Source organism: Sparus aurata, chromosome 11 (assembly GCF_900880675.1).
Source record: "Sparus aurata chromosome 11, fSpaAur1.1, whole genome shotgun sequence".
NCBI classification, from domain to species: domain Eukaryota; kingdom Metazoa; phylum Chordata; class Actinopteri; order Spariformes; family Sparidae; genus Sparus; species Sparus aurata.
In genome coordinates, this window is record NC_044197.1 from 6,745,929 (window position 1) to 6,757,972 (window position 12,044).

Consider the following 12,044-nt stretch of genomic DNA (forward strand, 5'->3'; position numbering starts at 1 on the left):
ATACGAGGAAAATAGGCCCCTGGACAATCATCCTGATGAGACCTGATGGTACGACAGACTTTCTTTGTATGGCAGAGGAAGGATACTTGTGATCAAAGGTGTACCACAGTCTGAAGAGCCACGCACTCTCCTGCTTGGTTTTACTTTGTCCTTCAGCCTGGGGGCCGTCCTGGAGGAACACATAGGAAAAAAGATTATCAAGTGTTGATGCCTGAACATAGATCCTTCACAGGAACCAACATGTTGTGATCAGGCTAAAACTATCCTTATAATTCTCAAAGTATAGTTTCTGAAACTCTAAAATAAATTAAACGCTTATATTCTAAATTAAAGGCAATATGAGAGTTTGAACCGTGATCAGCAGCCATATGATCAGCTGTGGGTCTCATTTTATGTGCTTCCACATTGTTATAATGTGATCGTCATGTTAATGAGTGCATGCTGTTGATGCTGCACTGGCCACCTGTCGAATTCGTTATCAAAACAAATATAAGTCAGCATGTAACCAGAGTAACTGCTAGGCCTAGTAGCTGCTAACTGTAGCTGCAGTTAGCTGGCTGAGTTAGCTGTGCAGCAAGTGGTCGATAATGTAAGCTCAGAGCACCTGCAAGTATTTGTGCTTACATTGCTAGAATTGTAGTTTTGGAGCAGGGCGGGCTTGGCTAGCTGGTTAGCATGCTAACTTCAGTGAATAGAAAGTGTAGTTAATTTTAAAATGTATACGTGTTGCACCTTTAAAGTGAAACTCTCGCCAAAATGCAACCCAGGCTTTTTTTGTGAATGAATATGAGTCAAACCTCCGTCTAAAAGCATAATTATGATGAAAGAGGCACTTTTAAGATTTACCGTATTTTAAATCGAAAATACGGTAAATCTTAAAAGTGCCTCTTTCGTCGTAATTATGCTTTTACACAAAGGTTTGACTCATATTCATTCACAAAAAAAGCCTAGGTTGCATTTTGGCGAGACTTTCACTTTAAATGGCAAATTCCAATAAATGATCTCATTGATAAATGTCACGTTTTGGAGTTCCAGATGTCTGATGACAATCAGACACTTGAGTTTGTTTTCTTATCTTAAATCAGAGTTGTAGCAACATCAAAGTGTCACCGCCACGTGAAAATGACTCGTCTGTATCTGAAAATCACAGAATGTAGTCATCCAAGTCCTGGTTTCTACCTGAGTATAAAAAGTTAGAATGATAAACACCTAAATATGATAAGTCCTTGACAAACTTATCAGTGTTAATATGACATCACATCGCAGCTCCATCATGTGCTCCTCCCTCCTTACAGAAGTTTTCAGCTCAACAGACGAGACTCATCATCATCAGTCAGAAACTGAAAAGTGAGCTGAAGCGGTTTTTTTGCAAACTACAAGCTTCTGGAGCTCTTCTGCTTTCGCTTTCTTGTTCAGCACATTTTTTCTTGTCAAAATGGGCTATTTGCTGACTGTGCTCCATGTCACAACACAAAATTGCAGAAGCAAAACAGTTTCAGCAGTGAAAGAAGCGCTGACGATAAAAATAAAAAATAAAAAGGAGTTCTTGATGAGATCCTCACCCCTTGTAAGACCTGGAAGCTGTCTCCACAAGGCTGCTGGTCTTGATCTGGGTCCACACCGACCCTGAAACACAGCAAGAAAGAAAGAAAGCAAAAATGTTAACAATTCATGAAAATTTTTATTTAATCACACTGCTGGAAACACACTGCCCCAAATGTGGCCCATGTTTGATTAGACACCAATCAGGAACACTTGTCAGCCCCTTTCACAGCTTGTGACCCGGTGATCGTCTCTCGTGACGTTGTCTGAATTAACATGATTGTGTCGGCCGTTTCCTTTAACGCATAATAACCCGGGTGTCTTTTTGTGACTGCTGCACCTGCAGGAAGCAGACCTGTTGTCTTTGTGGCTCTGCAGTGTGTCAGAAGTCGCTTTGAAAGTGCACACATCAAAGCGCTGACTGCGAGACTGTTGAATGGCTGAAAAATGCTCCAAATTAGTATGCAGGGCAACCGCGTATTCGGAGAAACAGTCAGGAGACGAATGATATTACACAGTCGGTAGAGTTCAGTGTAAAACCCAGGAGGAAGAGATCCGCTATGGCTCATGACCTAAAATATAAAACCACAACTTTGTAAACAAGTTGGGCTTGTATCCGGATTCAAACGGCCCCCCATCATGTCACCCTTCACCTCGTAACAGGATCCCTTCAGCACGCAGGACCATGTGATTAAACTGGTTATGTGTGACCGAAGGCAACATCACGCACATGCTGCATTTTCATAATTGTCTAATAAACCAAATCAAATTAAACTAATAACCTACATGCACAGAATCCGAAAAGGTCAAGCTGAACCTTTGGGACGCAATATTGATTTGACCCAGTGTGTCTTTGTAGACAAATGTGGTTTGTTTAAACGTACTGAAATATGCAAATTGTGTCCCAGTGTGAGACTCAACGAGGTCAAGTTTCATCTTAAAGCTGTCACTAATTTCTTGTGATGAGCATGTGACAAAGCTGCAATGTTTACACGTTAGTAACAAACGGTTACTAAGAGTGACATGTTCGTAAAAACAAGAGCCTCAGTAAAAGGTCACAATACTATATTTCACTTTTAGTGTGTAGAATATTACATTTTGGAAAGCATCTAATTCACTTTGTTACCAAGAGTTAGATGAGAAGATTTACAGGCTACCCCTCACTAAAAATGTGAAGCTACTTGCTGCAGCTAGTTAGCTTAGCAGACAATGGGGAAATGGCAAGTTGGCTCTGTTCAAAGGTCACAAAATCTGCAAAATAGCATCTTACATGCTAATGTGAAAGGTAAAAAAAAGACTATTTGTGATTTATGGGTGGGGAAATGTGCTTGTTTATTTTCTGACCATGTGCAGTCGCTAACTAAATGCTTTCCATTGTTTCCATTTTGCTAAGCTACGCTAACCAGCTGCTGGCAGTAACCTAATTTCTATCGTATAAAAGTGAGAGTGGTGTCAGTCTTCTCATCTAATGCTTGACAACAACATCAATAAGATTTGTGTTTCTTGAAAAATTTAAACAGTTCCTTTCTTAAAAGTGTGACATAAAAGATACGGCCGACTGTTGAAGGTAAATGCTAAAAGCTAAGAGCTTGTGAAATGTTGCTAGCATACATCTAGGGGCTTTACTATTGTATTGACTTATAAAAGGTGCAATGCTACGAGAGTTACACAGTGTGATAACATTGTCAAAATATATCACGGTATCACAGCAGACTATATGATACCACACAATTATTACTAACAGTTATAAATTAGCTTTAATAGGATGAAAACAGAATGTGTTTTTGGTTGAACAAAGGCTTTATTAGGATGTTACAAACCATCATGTCCTGACAGAGATTATGCTTGAAGTTGAACTAGACTTGAACTATTATTTTTTTCTAATAATATTAATATTGTAGAATAAAATACTGTAGATAAGTAGCTGCACACAAGAAGGACTAGCTGGTTAACAGGCTAACTTCAGTAGACATCCCTACAAAACAATGCTTTGATTGTTTTAGACTTGGACCTGATGTTAACACTGTTATTTCTTCATGATCTGATGATGCTGCTAGTTCAGTTTTTAACATTCTGGCCATGTCTCACACATCGGCTCTTTAATGTCACAGCAGCACATGTTTTTCGGTCTTCGAAGCCGGACATAAATCATTTCCCCGCGGTGTCTCTTACCAACGGGGACGGATTAAAACTGAACACAAGCAGATAAAAAGGGGCACTTTTAATTCACATAAGCTCTGTAGCAGTTGAGTCTAATCCTTGTGGACAGAGGCCAGGGCAGAGATGTGTGGCCTTTCATGGTTAGATCTGAAACTACGACTGACACCGAACAGCGAGAGGTGAAACTAATGCCTGTGGTTATCTTTAGACTTTTCCATGACAGCCAGGCAGAGGAAATAGGCTATCAGAGTTACTGCATTTTCCTTTTTTACCGCTTTCCACCTTAACAGCAGGCCCCTGGTGTTCGGCCGCCTTTTAGCACTTTCTCCTTTTATCATCTACACACACACAAACACACAGAGGATCTTCAGAGGGGGGGAGGAGGAGGAACCTGTAAAAACAAAGAGGTGCAAAGCCTTCTGGTGCTGCATCAGGAAGGATCTGTGTGAGATTAGATTTAAGACACAACGGCTGGGGGGGGAGTTGGGGGGCCCAGAAAAGGGGCCCAGCCCAGCACACGTTTCCTGTGATAAGAAACACTGTAGATCACATGTGTTCATTTGCACATGCATACTTACGCAAGAGAGTCTTCCACTGACTTCAATTCTCCATCTGACCTTTAATCCTAATCCTGAAAACACCCCCTCTCTCTCCTTAAACCAATCAAATATGCCTCACAAGCAATTTCCTCTGCAGGGTTTCAGTCCTCGAGGGAAGTAATGCGATCCTGAACTCAGTAAAATAAAATGGAGGGAACGGTCACGACACCGGCTCTCGATTACTTTCCCACCTTTCTCTTTGGCACACACTTTTTTTTTCAAATCAGTTCGCACGTCTCCGTCGAGCTGCTTCTGGGCAACAGTGCGTGTGATCTGTTCTTTGCAGCGGCGTGTGAAGAAACAGCGGCGGACAGTCCGCAGAGACGCAACAAAGAAACAGACTCGGGTCCTCTCGCATCAGACGAGAGAAAGCCTTGAATAAAACACTTGATCACGCTACAGTGGCTCCTCGAACAGCAGCAACCCTCCAGAGGGCTGCTGTGTGACGCACGTACTCCTCTGCACAGTTATAATTCTTCTCCTCATGAATCCAATCTAATTTACTGCACGTGTTCTAAGGAGTCTCGACTTTTCTCACGGCCTTTTATAGGTAACCGATGTTCCCTTTTCATCCGAAAAACAGAAGTAGAAAGTAAAAAGAAAGAAACCACACACTTTCCCAACACCAGTTACTGTCAAAGAGTTTGCACCCAATCCGGATACATTAGCTGAAGTACTCCCACTTTCAATGTTGTCATCGCTCTGCCTGCTATAGTCCTGTATATTCACACAGCGGCCATTTTTCCCATAGGTCTCTGGAAAGCTGGGTAAATGTTATGTAGCTGCACTCCAGGCCGTAAGCCGCATGAAACATATAAATGTTATCGTTTCACCGCTTGAAACAACGATGGATAGCGAACATGTGGATGGATATCAGGCCATATTGCAAGTTAAAACAACATATTTGATAAACTATTAGCTCACATTAGCATTCAACCACTTCCTAGCTAACGTGTCTGTTTGGTTACTTCCAGTGCATTTCACTTCCTGGCTTAAATACATGTTTCCAACGTAAATGTTGATATTTTCAAACAATTTTCTCATCGTGACATGTAAGACTGTCTAACGCTAGCTAGGAAGTGCTCGAATGCTAACGTTATTAGAAGCTAATGGGTTATCAAATATGTTGCTGTACCTTGAAATATGGTCCCTTTATCATCTGTTGTCTAAATAGAAATGTGTCAGATTCACTACATTCACAGGCAACCTTGAACACAACAGTACAACATCTGAGATTCCCACCCTGAGCGTGACGTCAGAGGAAAATGGCCGCCATGTGAATACAGTCTATGCTTTGCTGCCCCAAAACGCCGTCTCATCCTCAACACACACACTCAGCGTTGAGCACATTAAAGTATTATGTGGTGTTTTGAGCTATGGTTTTGTAATGTGTGTATTAAATAACCATCTCTCCTGTGTTTTTCGATCCCCGTACGATGAGCTGGAACGGTCACATAAATCTCTGAACTCTCGCGTTTGATCCCACCATTAGATACAGATGAAGATTATAATCTTGTTTTCCAAGAATCAGCTGTGCTTTGACAAAGTTCACTTATTTCCACACACCAGATTAAAAGTGTCCCATTCACATCATTTTGAGGATTAAACGCTACGTCACAGCCAGCCGTTGGTTTTTTTAATGGACGAGACGAGACGTAAAATGAGAGTTTGAGCAGATGACAGTGACCGCTGAGTGTTTTAAGAACAGTAATTGGCGACCCGGTCAAACATGATCCTCTGTTATGGGGACATCCACTAATCCTCGGACTCGGGGCGGTAGCTGAACAGATGTTCAGGTCTACGCATGAAAACGAAACATCTAGAAATATTCGACTAACAATTCAACGGCTGCAGCAGCTTCAACACGAATCTGTCAGAAACACCTCCGAGACTTTCACTTGAATTCAGTTCCTCTCAGTGTTTGCACTTCAAAACATTTTACAACGGCCTCTTTCTTTTTCTTCGAGGGTTTTTCAAGACAGGACCGCCTCCTTTCTGGAGTTCTCTGTCCTGATTGGATAAAGTGTGCAGGGGGGAGGAGAGACACAGGTTTACTGACCAAACACACTATAACAGTGATTACTGTAGGAATGTAAAACACTAACAGCCGCTCTAAATTAGCGCTTCACCTTTTCAGTCACATATTTAGTCCAAAACACAGTGTTCCAAACGTAAATGGTGTAGAAAAAAAACGTCTCTCATTTCACAGCAGGCGCCATCATCCCTCTGCACCAGAGATCCTGAGATGGCAGCTGCTTGATTCACAGCTCACCTGAGTAGATTAGAGCTCCTCTTCCTGCCCTGGAGCCTACAACAGCCAATGAGTGATTTCTCTTCTCTCTCCTGAGCCACTCACACTTCAGCCTCTAGATGATTGATGCATGTTGCTAATGAGACCGCAGCTCTAAATTAGCACTCTACCTTTGTTCAGTACACTTATACACTAAGTTTCACTGATTGTCTTCTCACTGCTGTTAATATTTGATGCAGACTTTTGACTGCCATCTAGAATTCTTTCACTAATTGTATTTTGTCACCAATTCAGCTTCTTTTAGTGTAAATTTCTTTGAAAATTTTAGCCTTTTCTTGTTGATGTAGAGAAGCTCTGACAAATGTCCAAACTAAACCAGGAGATGTTTTCTCAAAATGCTCCTTTTATCAAAAACACTTGAACGGAGACAAATAGGGTAAAATGTCACCGCCGATGCTGCGAGTGCGCTTACAGCTGTCAACGCTGGAGCTGACAGATGATTCGCTCTTTCCTGCCCCGGCGTGATCGCATAGGGAGCTCTTCCTCTCTCCAATGCTGCACTGATAAGCTGTTCGCCTGCTTCCTTAGAAACCATCCATCAAAACCAAATAACAGAAACCAAGCAACGTCTCCACTCAGACCAGACATTTGCCACCCCAGCACCCGGCCTCCATCACATAGTACCTCATCAACACCAGAACCCCCCCCGAGCGGAGGATTGAGTCGTGAAAATAATAAATAACGCCTCACAAATGTTTAAATTTATGATGAACCAAAAACTCCTCAAGACTCCAAACAAGTAGTACAATTATGCAAATGTGTGCCGATGTACAGGGAGGATATCCGCCTGCCATGCGCCACATGGCCCGGTTACCATGGCGATTAGTTCACAGGGAGATTCTGGCAGCGCTCTAAACCTCCGCCAAAAAACAATAGTTCCTGCTCCGTCCGAGGAGGCATTACTCATATTAAACAGCGCCCGTTCACCCCGTAATCCGCTTTGTCGTGACAAATAGTGGCTCCAAGTGCATCACTGTCTGACAAAATAACAAGTGAGGCGGACCGATCCTGTAACCAATGGCAACGTCTCAACAGCAACGGGAATGATTTTGATTTTTAAGAGTTGCCATTCAGGTGTTCAACCTGACAGTGTGGTACCTGGGACTACTTTAAAGATGCAGCTTAAAGTCTTGGTGACTTTAAATATAAGAATATAAGAATGGATGGATGTAAGAAGATTGGAGGTGGAGAGTCGGCAGCGACGAGAACTCTAGCCCCATCTCCTGGACAACAACATAATCCAGCAGAGAATCAATTCAATCATGCAGGAGGAGAAAATAGTCAGGCTGAAAAACAAAACTGGTTCGACCACCGAGCAAACATTTAACCACCCTACAAAATAAAATAAAGAGCAGTGACCTCAGAAGCACCAAAGTGAAATAACATGCTGTCGTTAAACTCAGACAAGATGTAATGTTTTCCTTTCATGACTTTTTAGGCCGATTACTTCATACATAAAATAACTGCCAAGGAAGGAACCAACGTGATGGACATAAAATGGAGATACTGCTCGCTGCCTTTGGTTAACCTGCACAGATTGAAAGGAGGAAATGCAGTCGGCCATGTTCAGACAAAACGCAGCTCAGCTTCTTGTCCGTGTTACTGGTTTGTTTAAGAAATAGACGTTAAAAAATAAATGTTTCTCTGTTTTGCTAAAGACTGACACAAACAAAAAGCAAGCTCCATCAAAACTTGATGCTAAGCTAGCTGATATTAACTTTGAGAGGGAGATTAGCAATCGTACATTTTGACATGTGGAACTGACTTAATAACAAAGATGAACTTTCCTCAAAATTGATATTTTTCATTTACAAGAAATAACCATCCAATTGAGCTTTGGTGAAAAAGGCTAGCTGCAGTTATCTCACCAGCTAACGCTCACATCTCTTGTTAGTTAGCAGACGTTCTGTAGCAGAGCGTGATGCGTTCAATGGCAGCGGTTTGATAAGGCAACAGCATTTGGGAAGCAAGTTTAAATGTCACCCTACATTTTATCTCATTCCTGTGAGGATGTGTAAGGTGTCACAAAATAATTTATGTTGTTGCCCAGATGTAAAAACAAATATGGAACATTTACGCTTCTCTTTAGGAGTCTAAAAGGTTAAAATGGATTTATAATCTGTATATGTTTTCACTAAATCAATAGTTGGACATCAAGGTCCAATTTGGTCAAAGTCATAAATATGTAAAATACTTATTACTGACACTGATTTTACAAAGAAGTGTTTTTTGTTACTTTCGAGGGGAAAAAAAGATTTTATTTAACCAACTTACATCTTCATTTGATTAATTGTTACCATAAAACTATGGGTAGGCCTCTATATTCAATATTATCTTACGCAATTAGAAATCTTTTAGTTGTGAGGACTCGTAGATTTGGAGGACTTGCTCTGAAAGGTTTGGCTCAGATTAGTTACGTCACCTGATGTGAAGCCAGGACAGCATCGGGGTCGTCCCCCCGCCGAACACCCAGACGGTGAAGAAGACGATGAGCAGCGTGGTGGTGAACATCATCTGGCGGGCGTAGGTGGCGGTGTCTCGGATGGCCAAGGCGAACGCCATCGCCCCCCGCAGACCTGGAGAGGGTCACATCCAGAAATCATCCAATCACATCAGAGCTGCGACGATTAGTTGATAAATTGACCAGTCTATTAAAAGGTTGACATATTATAGAAAACTGAAGACATTAGTGCTGACTCCGAGACATTATAAAGGGCAATTTCACCACTTTTTTGTATTTCACAGACTAAAATATCATCTGATTCATGTAGAAATAATCATAAACTCTAAATCACATTTAATCTCAAGGGGGAAAAAAAAGGGAAAAAGATGCTTCTCCACACCTGCAAACATCATCATATGCTGGAAGTTTCCCTTGATCTTGTGCCTTCTGCCGAGGTTGAGGAGGAAGGACAGCGGGTAAATGTTGAAAGCTCTTCCGATGAATATGGAAATCTGACGGGCAGGTCAGGACGTCTTTAACAGAACAATATAATGCTTCAAGGACTCGGGGAACGGCGTGTCCCGACTCAAGTGATACATGAAAATTCATTGCGAGAAACATTTTGCTGCCTCACAATGATCTGATTGTCTTTTTTGGGACATAAATAAGACAAAAAATCTTCCACAAGGTTTTTTTTTAACCCATGACCCAATTCTGCAGCCGTGGAAAAGTAAAAATGCATGTGTGCTGCGCGCCGATCAGAACCGGGCTTACTGACAATGTGTTATTCAAATGAAAGGAGGTGAGGTTGTGTGCAGGAATGTGCAAAGCATTCACCAGGGAACGTGCAAAAGTTCACAGAATAGCAATATCTGAAATGTGCAGGACGGCGAAGGATACAAAAGCCCCGATGATGAAGATCGGACTGAAGATGTGATTCTGGAAGGTGAACAGAGCCAAACCCATGTAGGAGAAGATGAAGTTCTCAGCCAGGAAGTGAAGCACCTCAAAGAGCTGCGCGGAAAAAAAATAACATCATCATGAATTCGGTTGAGAAATGTCAGAATACACAGCAGGAACGCCAGTAAATCTCAACATGAAGGACTTTTTGAGATGTTCAGCTTCAGTGAGGGAGGTTCAGGCAAAGTTTCACACGCTGAGAAGAAGAAGAAACTCCTCTCGCTGCGTCTCTGAGCTCTGCTGCTCATCTATTCCCTCTGACTCCAGAAAAGCTTTGGGAGTCGTCTCTTGTCATCTCTATCGGGGCTTCGTGATGATTACAGAGATGTCTGCGTACATGTAGCTGGATCACGGACGTAGATACACATGAAGATGTGTGAATGAGAGGTTCGTCCATCTCCTCACGCTGATGGAAAATCAGGTAAAGTTTCATAGTTCACAAAACATTTCTGGAGCTTCACAGCCAAACGGTGTGGCAGCGTTCTCCTAAACAGCTGAAGCAGACGGGGACTTGTTTGGAAATGTAAATAAACGAGTGGAAAAATAGGGTCCATGGGGTTTCTGTAGCAGAATCCAAGTGTCAAGAAGCCCTGAGATCCAATAAAGATTTGAAAAGACGTTATTTATAACCTTTAAGCTGAACTCTTCACTTTAGCATCCATGCTTAAAGGGTTAGCACGCACCCCGTCTGAAGCTCAACTGAGTGTCGAGGGTGTAAATAATGTTTTTCAAATCAATTTGGGATATCAGGGCTTCCAGTGACACTGATGAGCTGTCTGAAGCCATTTAATGTTATTTTTTCAGTAGTTTTTTCCACGTTTTAAAACAAGTCCCCATCTACTTCAGTTGTTTGCTTAGTGAATTAATTTTGTTTTGAATGCTGCAGAAATGTTTTGTGGAATTCAAAGTTCACCTGAAGTTCCATCAGCGTGTCAGTAAGTGGATAGTGACTGAATTTTTCTTTTTTTGGGGGGGTGAGCTGCTCCTTTAATCCTACCACTGTAATATTCACATACAGTTTCTCTTTCAAACCAAATAGCGAGCGCGTGCCACGACACTGATCCAAAATATGTCATGCTGCGTTGTGTCTACGTGCTAATCTGCACCCTGTCCTCAAGACTGAACCCCCCTCTGGGAAACCAAACGCTCGTGTCAGGAGGGGATGTCCTCAGACAACCCCGATTAAGGTCACAGCAGGCTGATCACTGAGCCATCTGGCAGCGGGGGCCTCGAGCACCCGATTTAAACTGTCAGGGGGTTCGAAACAGCCCAAAGTAACCGAGGCTACGTGTGCAGGAAGTGGTCAGACGCTACCTGCTTGGTGCGCTTTGTGGACTCTTCGGAGAGGTTGTTGTAGGTGTAGTGAGCCTGCGTGATGCCGCAGAACAGCACGGCCACGACGCCTGTAGAACAACACACACACACACACACACACTCAGATTTAATACAGCGAGTCAAACGGGCCCAGGACGTTGCAATTTGGATATGCGTTTGACAATTCACTTATTATTTACAAAAATGAGAAGCAAAGATTAGGTTTGCGGTCCTCTTATTTTGCTTTTGGGGTTTATATATTATCTGCTCATATCATCTGCTGCACATCTGCTGCATTAATCTGAAGTTAAGTCCCTGTCACGTTCCATTTGTGTGACGGACAGTTTCAGGTCTCTGCGGGCGGTTTACCAGCGCTCGGTTTAAAACGGCTCATAATTACGTTATCCAACATAATCGACACCATGAGTGAGCTCAGAATCTAAAGGCTCCGTTTAGATAACGTAAAGTGGTGGGCTCTCATTCAATTAGTTATTAGTTATCAGTGGAAATCCTTTACAAAACTACTTAGAGGCTTGAATTTTACAGCAAGGAAGGAGTTTAAGTTGCATTATGGGAAATGTAGGATCTGTTTTGTGGTTGAAAACTGAGGATGTTTCAGCTGCTGCTGCTTTAATTTGGATAATCGTTTTTTTTCTTAATCTGTCTCTTGTGAATCTACCAACTTTACAGCATGCAATACTAAATCCCTGCTGTG

General features: G+C 42.2%; 1 protein-coding gene across 2 annotated transcripts in view; it reads right to left on the minus strand.

Annotated features, from left to right (window-relative positions):
* The window catches only part of slc9a7 (solute carrier family 9 member 7), a 32,800-nt gene that overhangs the window by 9,975 nt on the left and 10,781 nt on the right, over positions 1 to 12,044 (minus strand). For both annotated transcript variants that reach the window (XM_030432721.1, XM_030432722.1), the window contains exons 9-14: positions 11,330 to 11,418; positions 9,956 to 10,069; positions 9,456 to 9,567; positions 9,035 to 9,188; positions 1,563 to 1,626; positions 87 to 169 (exon numbers count right to left, since the gene is read on the minus strand). In XM_030432721.1, coding sequence (XP_030288581.1) covers positions 87 to 169; positions 1,563 to 1,626; positions 9,035 to 9,188; positions 9,456 to 9,567; positions 9,956 to 10,069; positions 11,330 to 11,418 — 616 coding nt within the window. The remainder of the gene's footprint in view (positions 1 to 86; positions 170 to 1,562; positions 1,627 to 9,034; positions 9,189 to 9,455; positions 9,568 to 9,955; positions 10,070 to 11,329; positions 11,419 to 12,044) is intronic.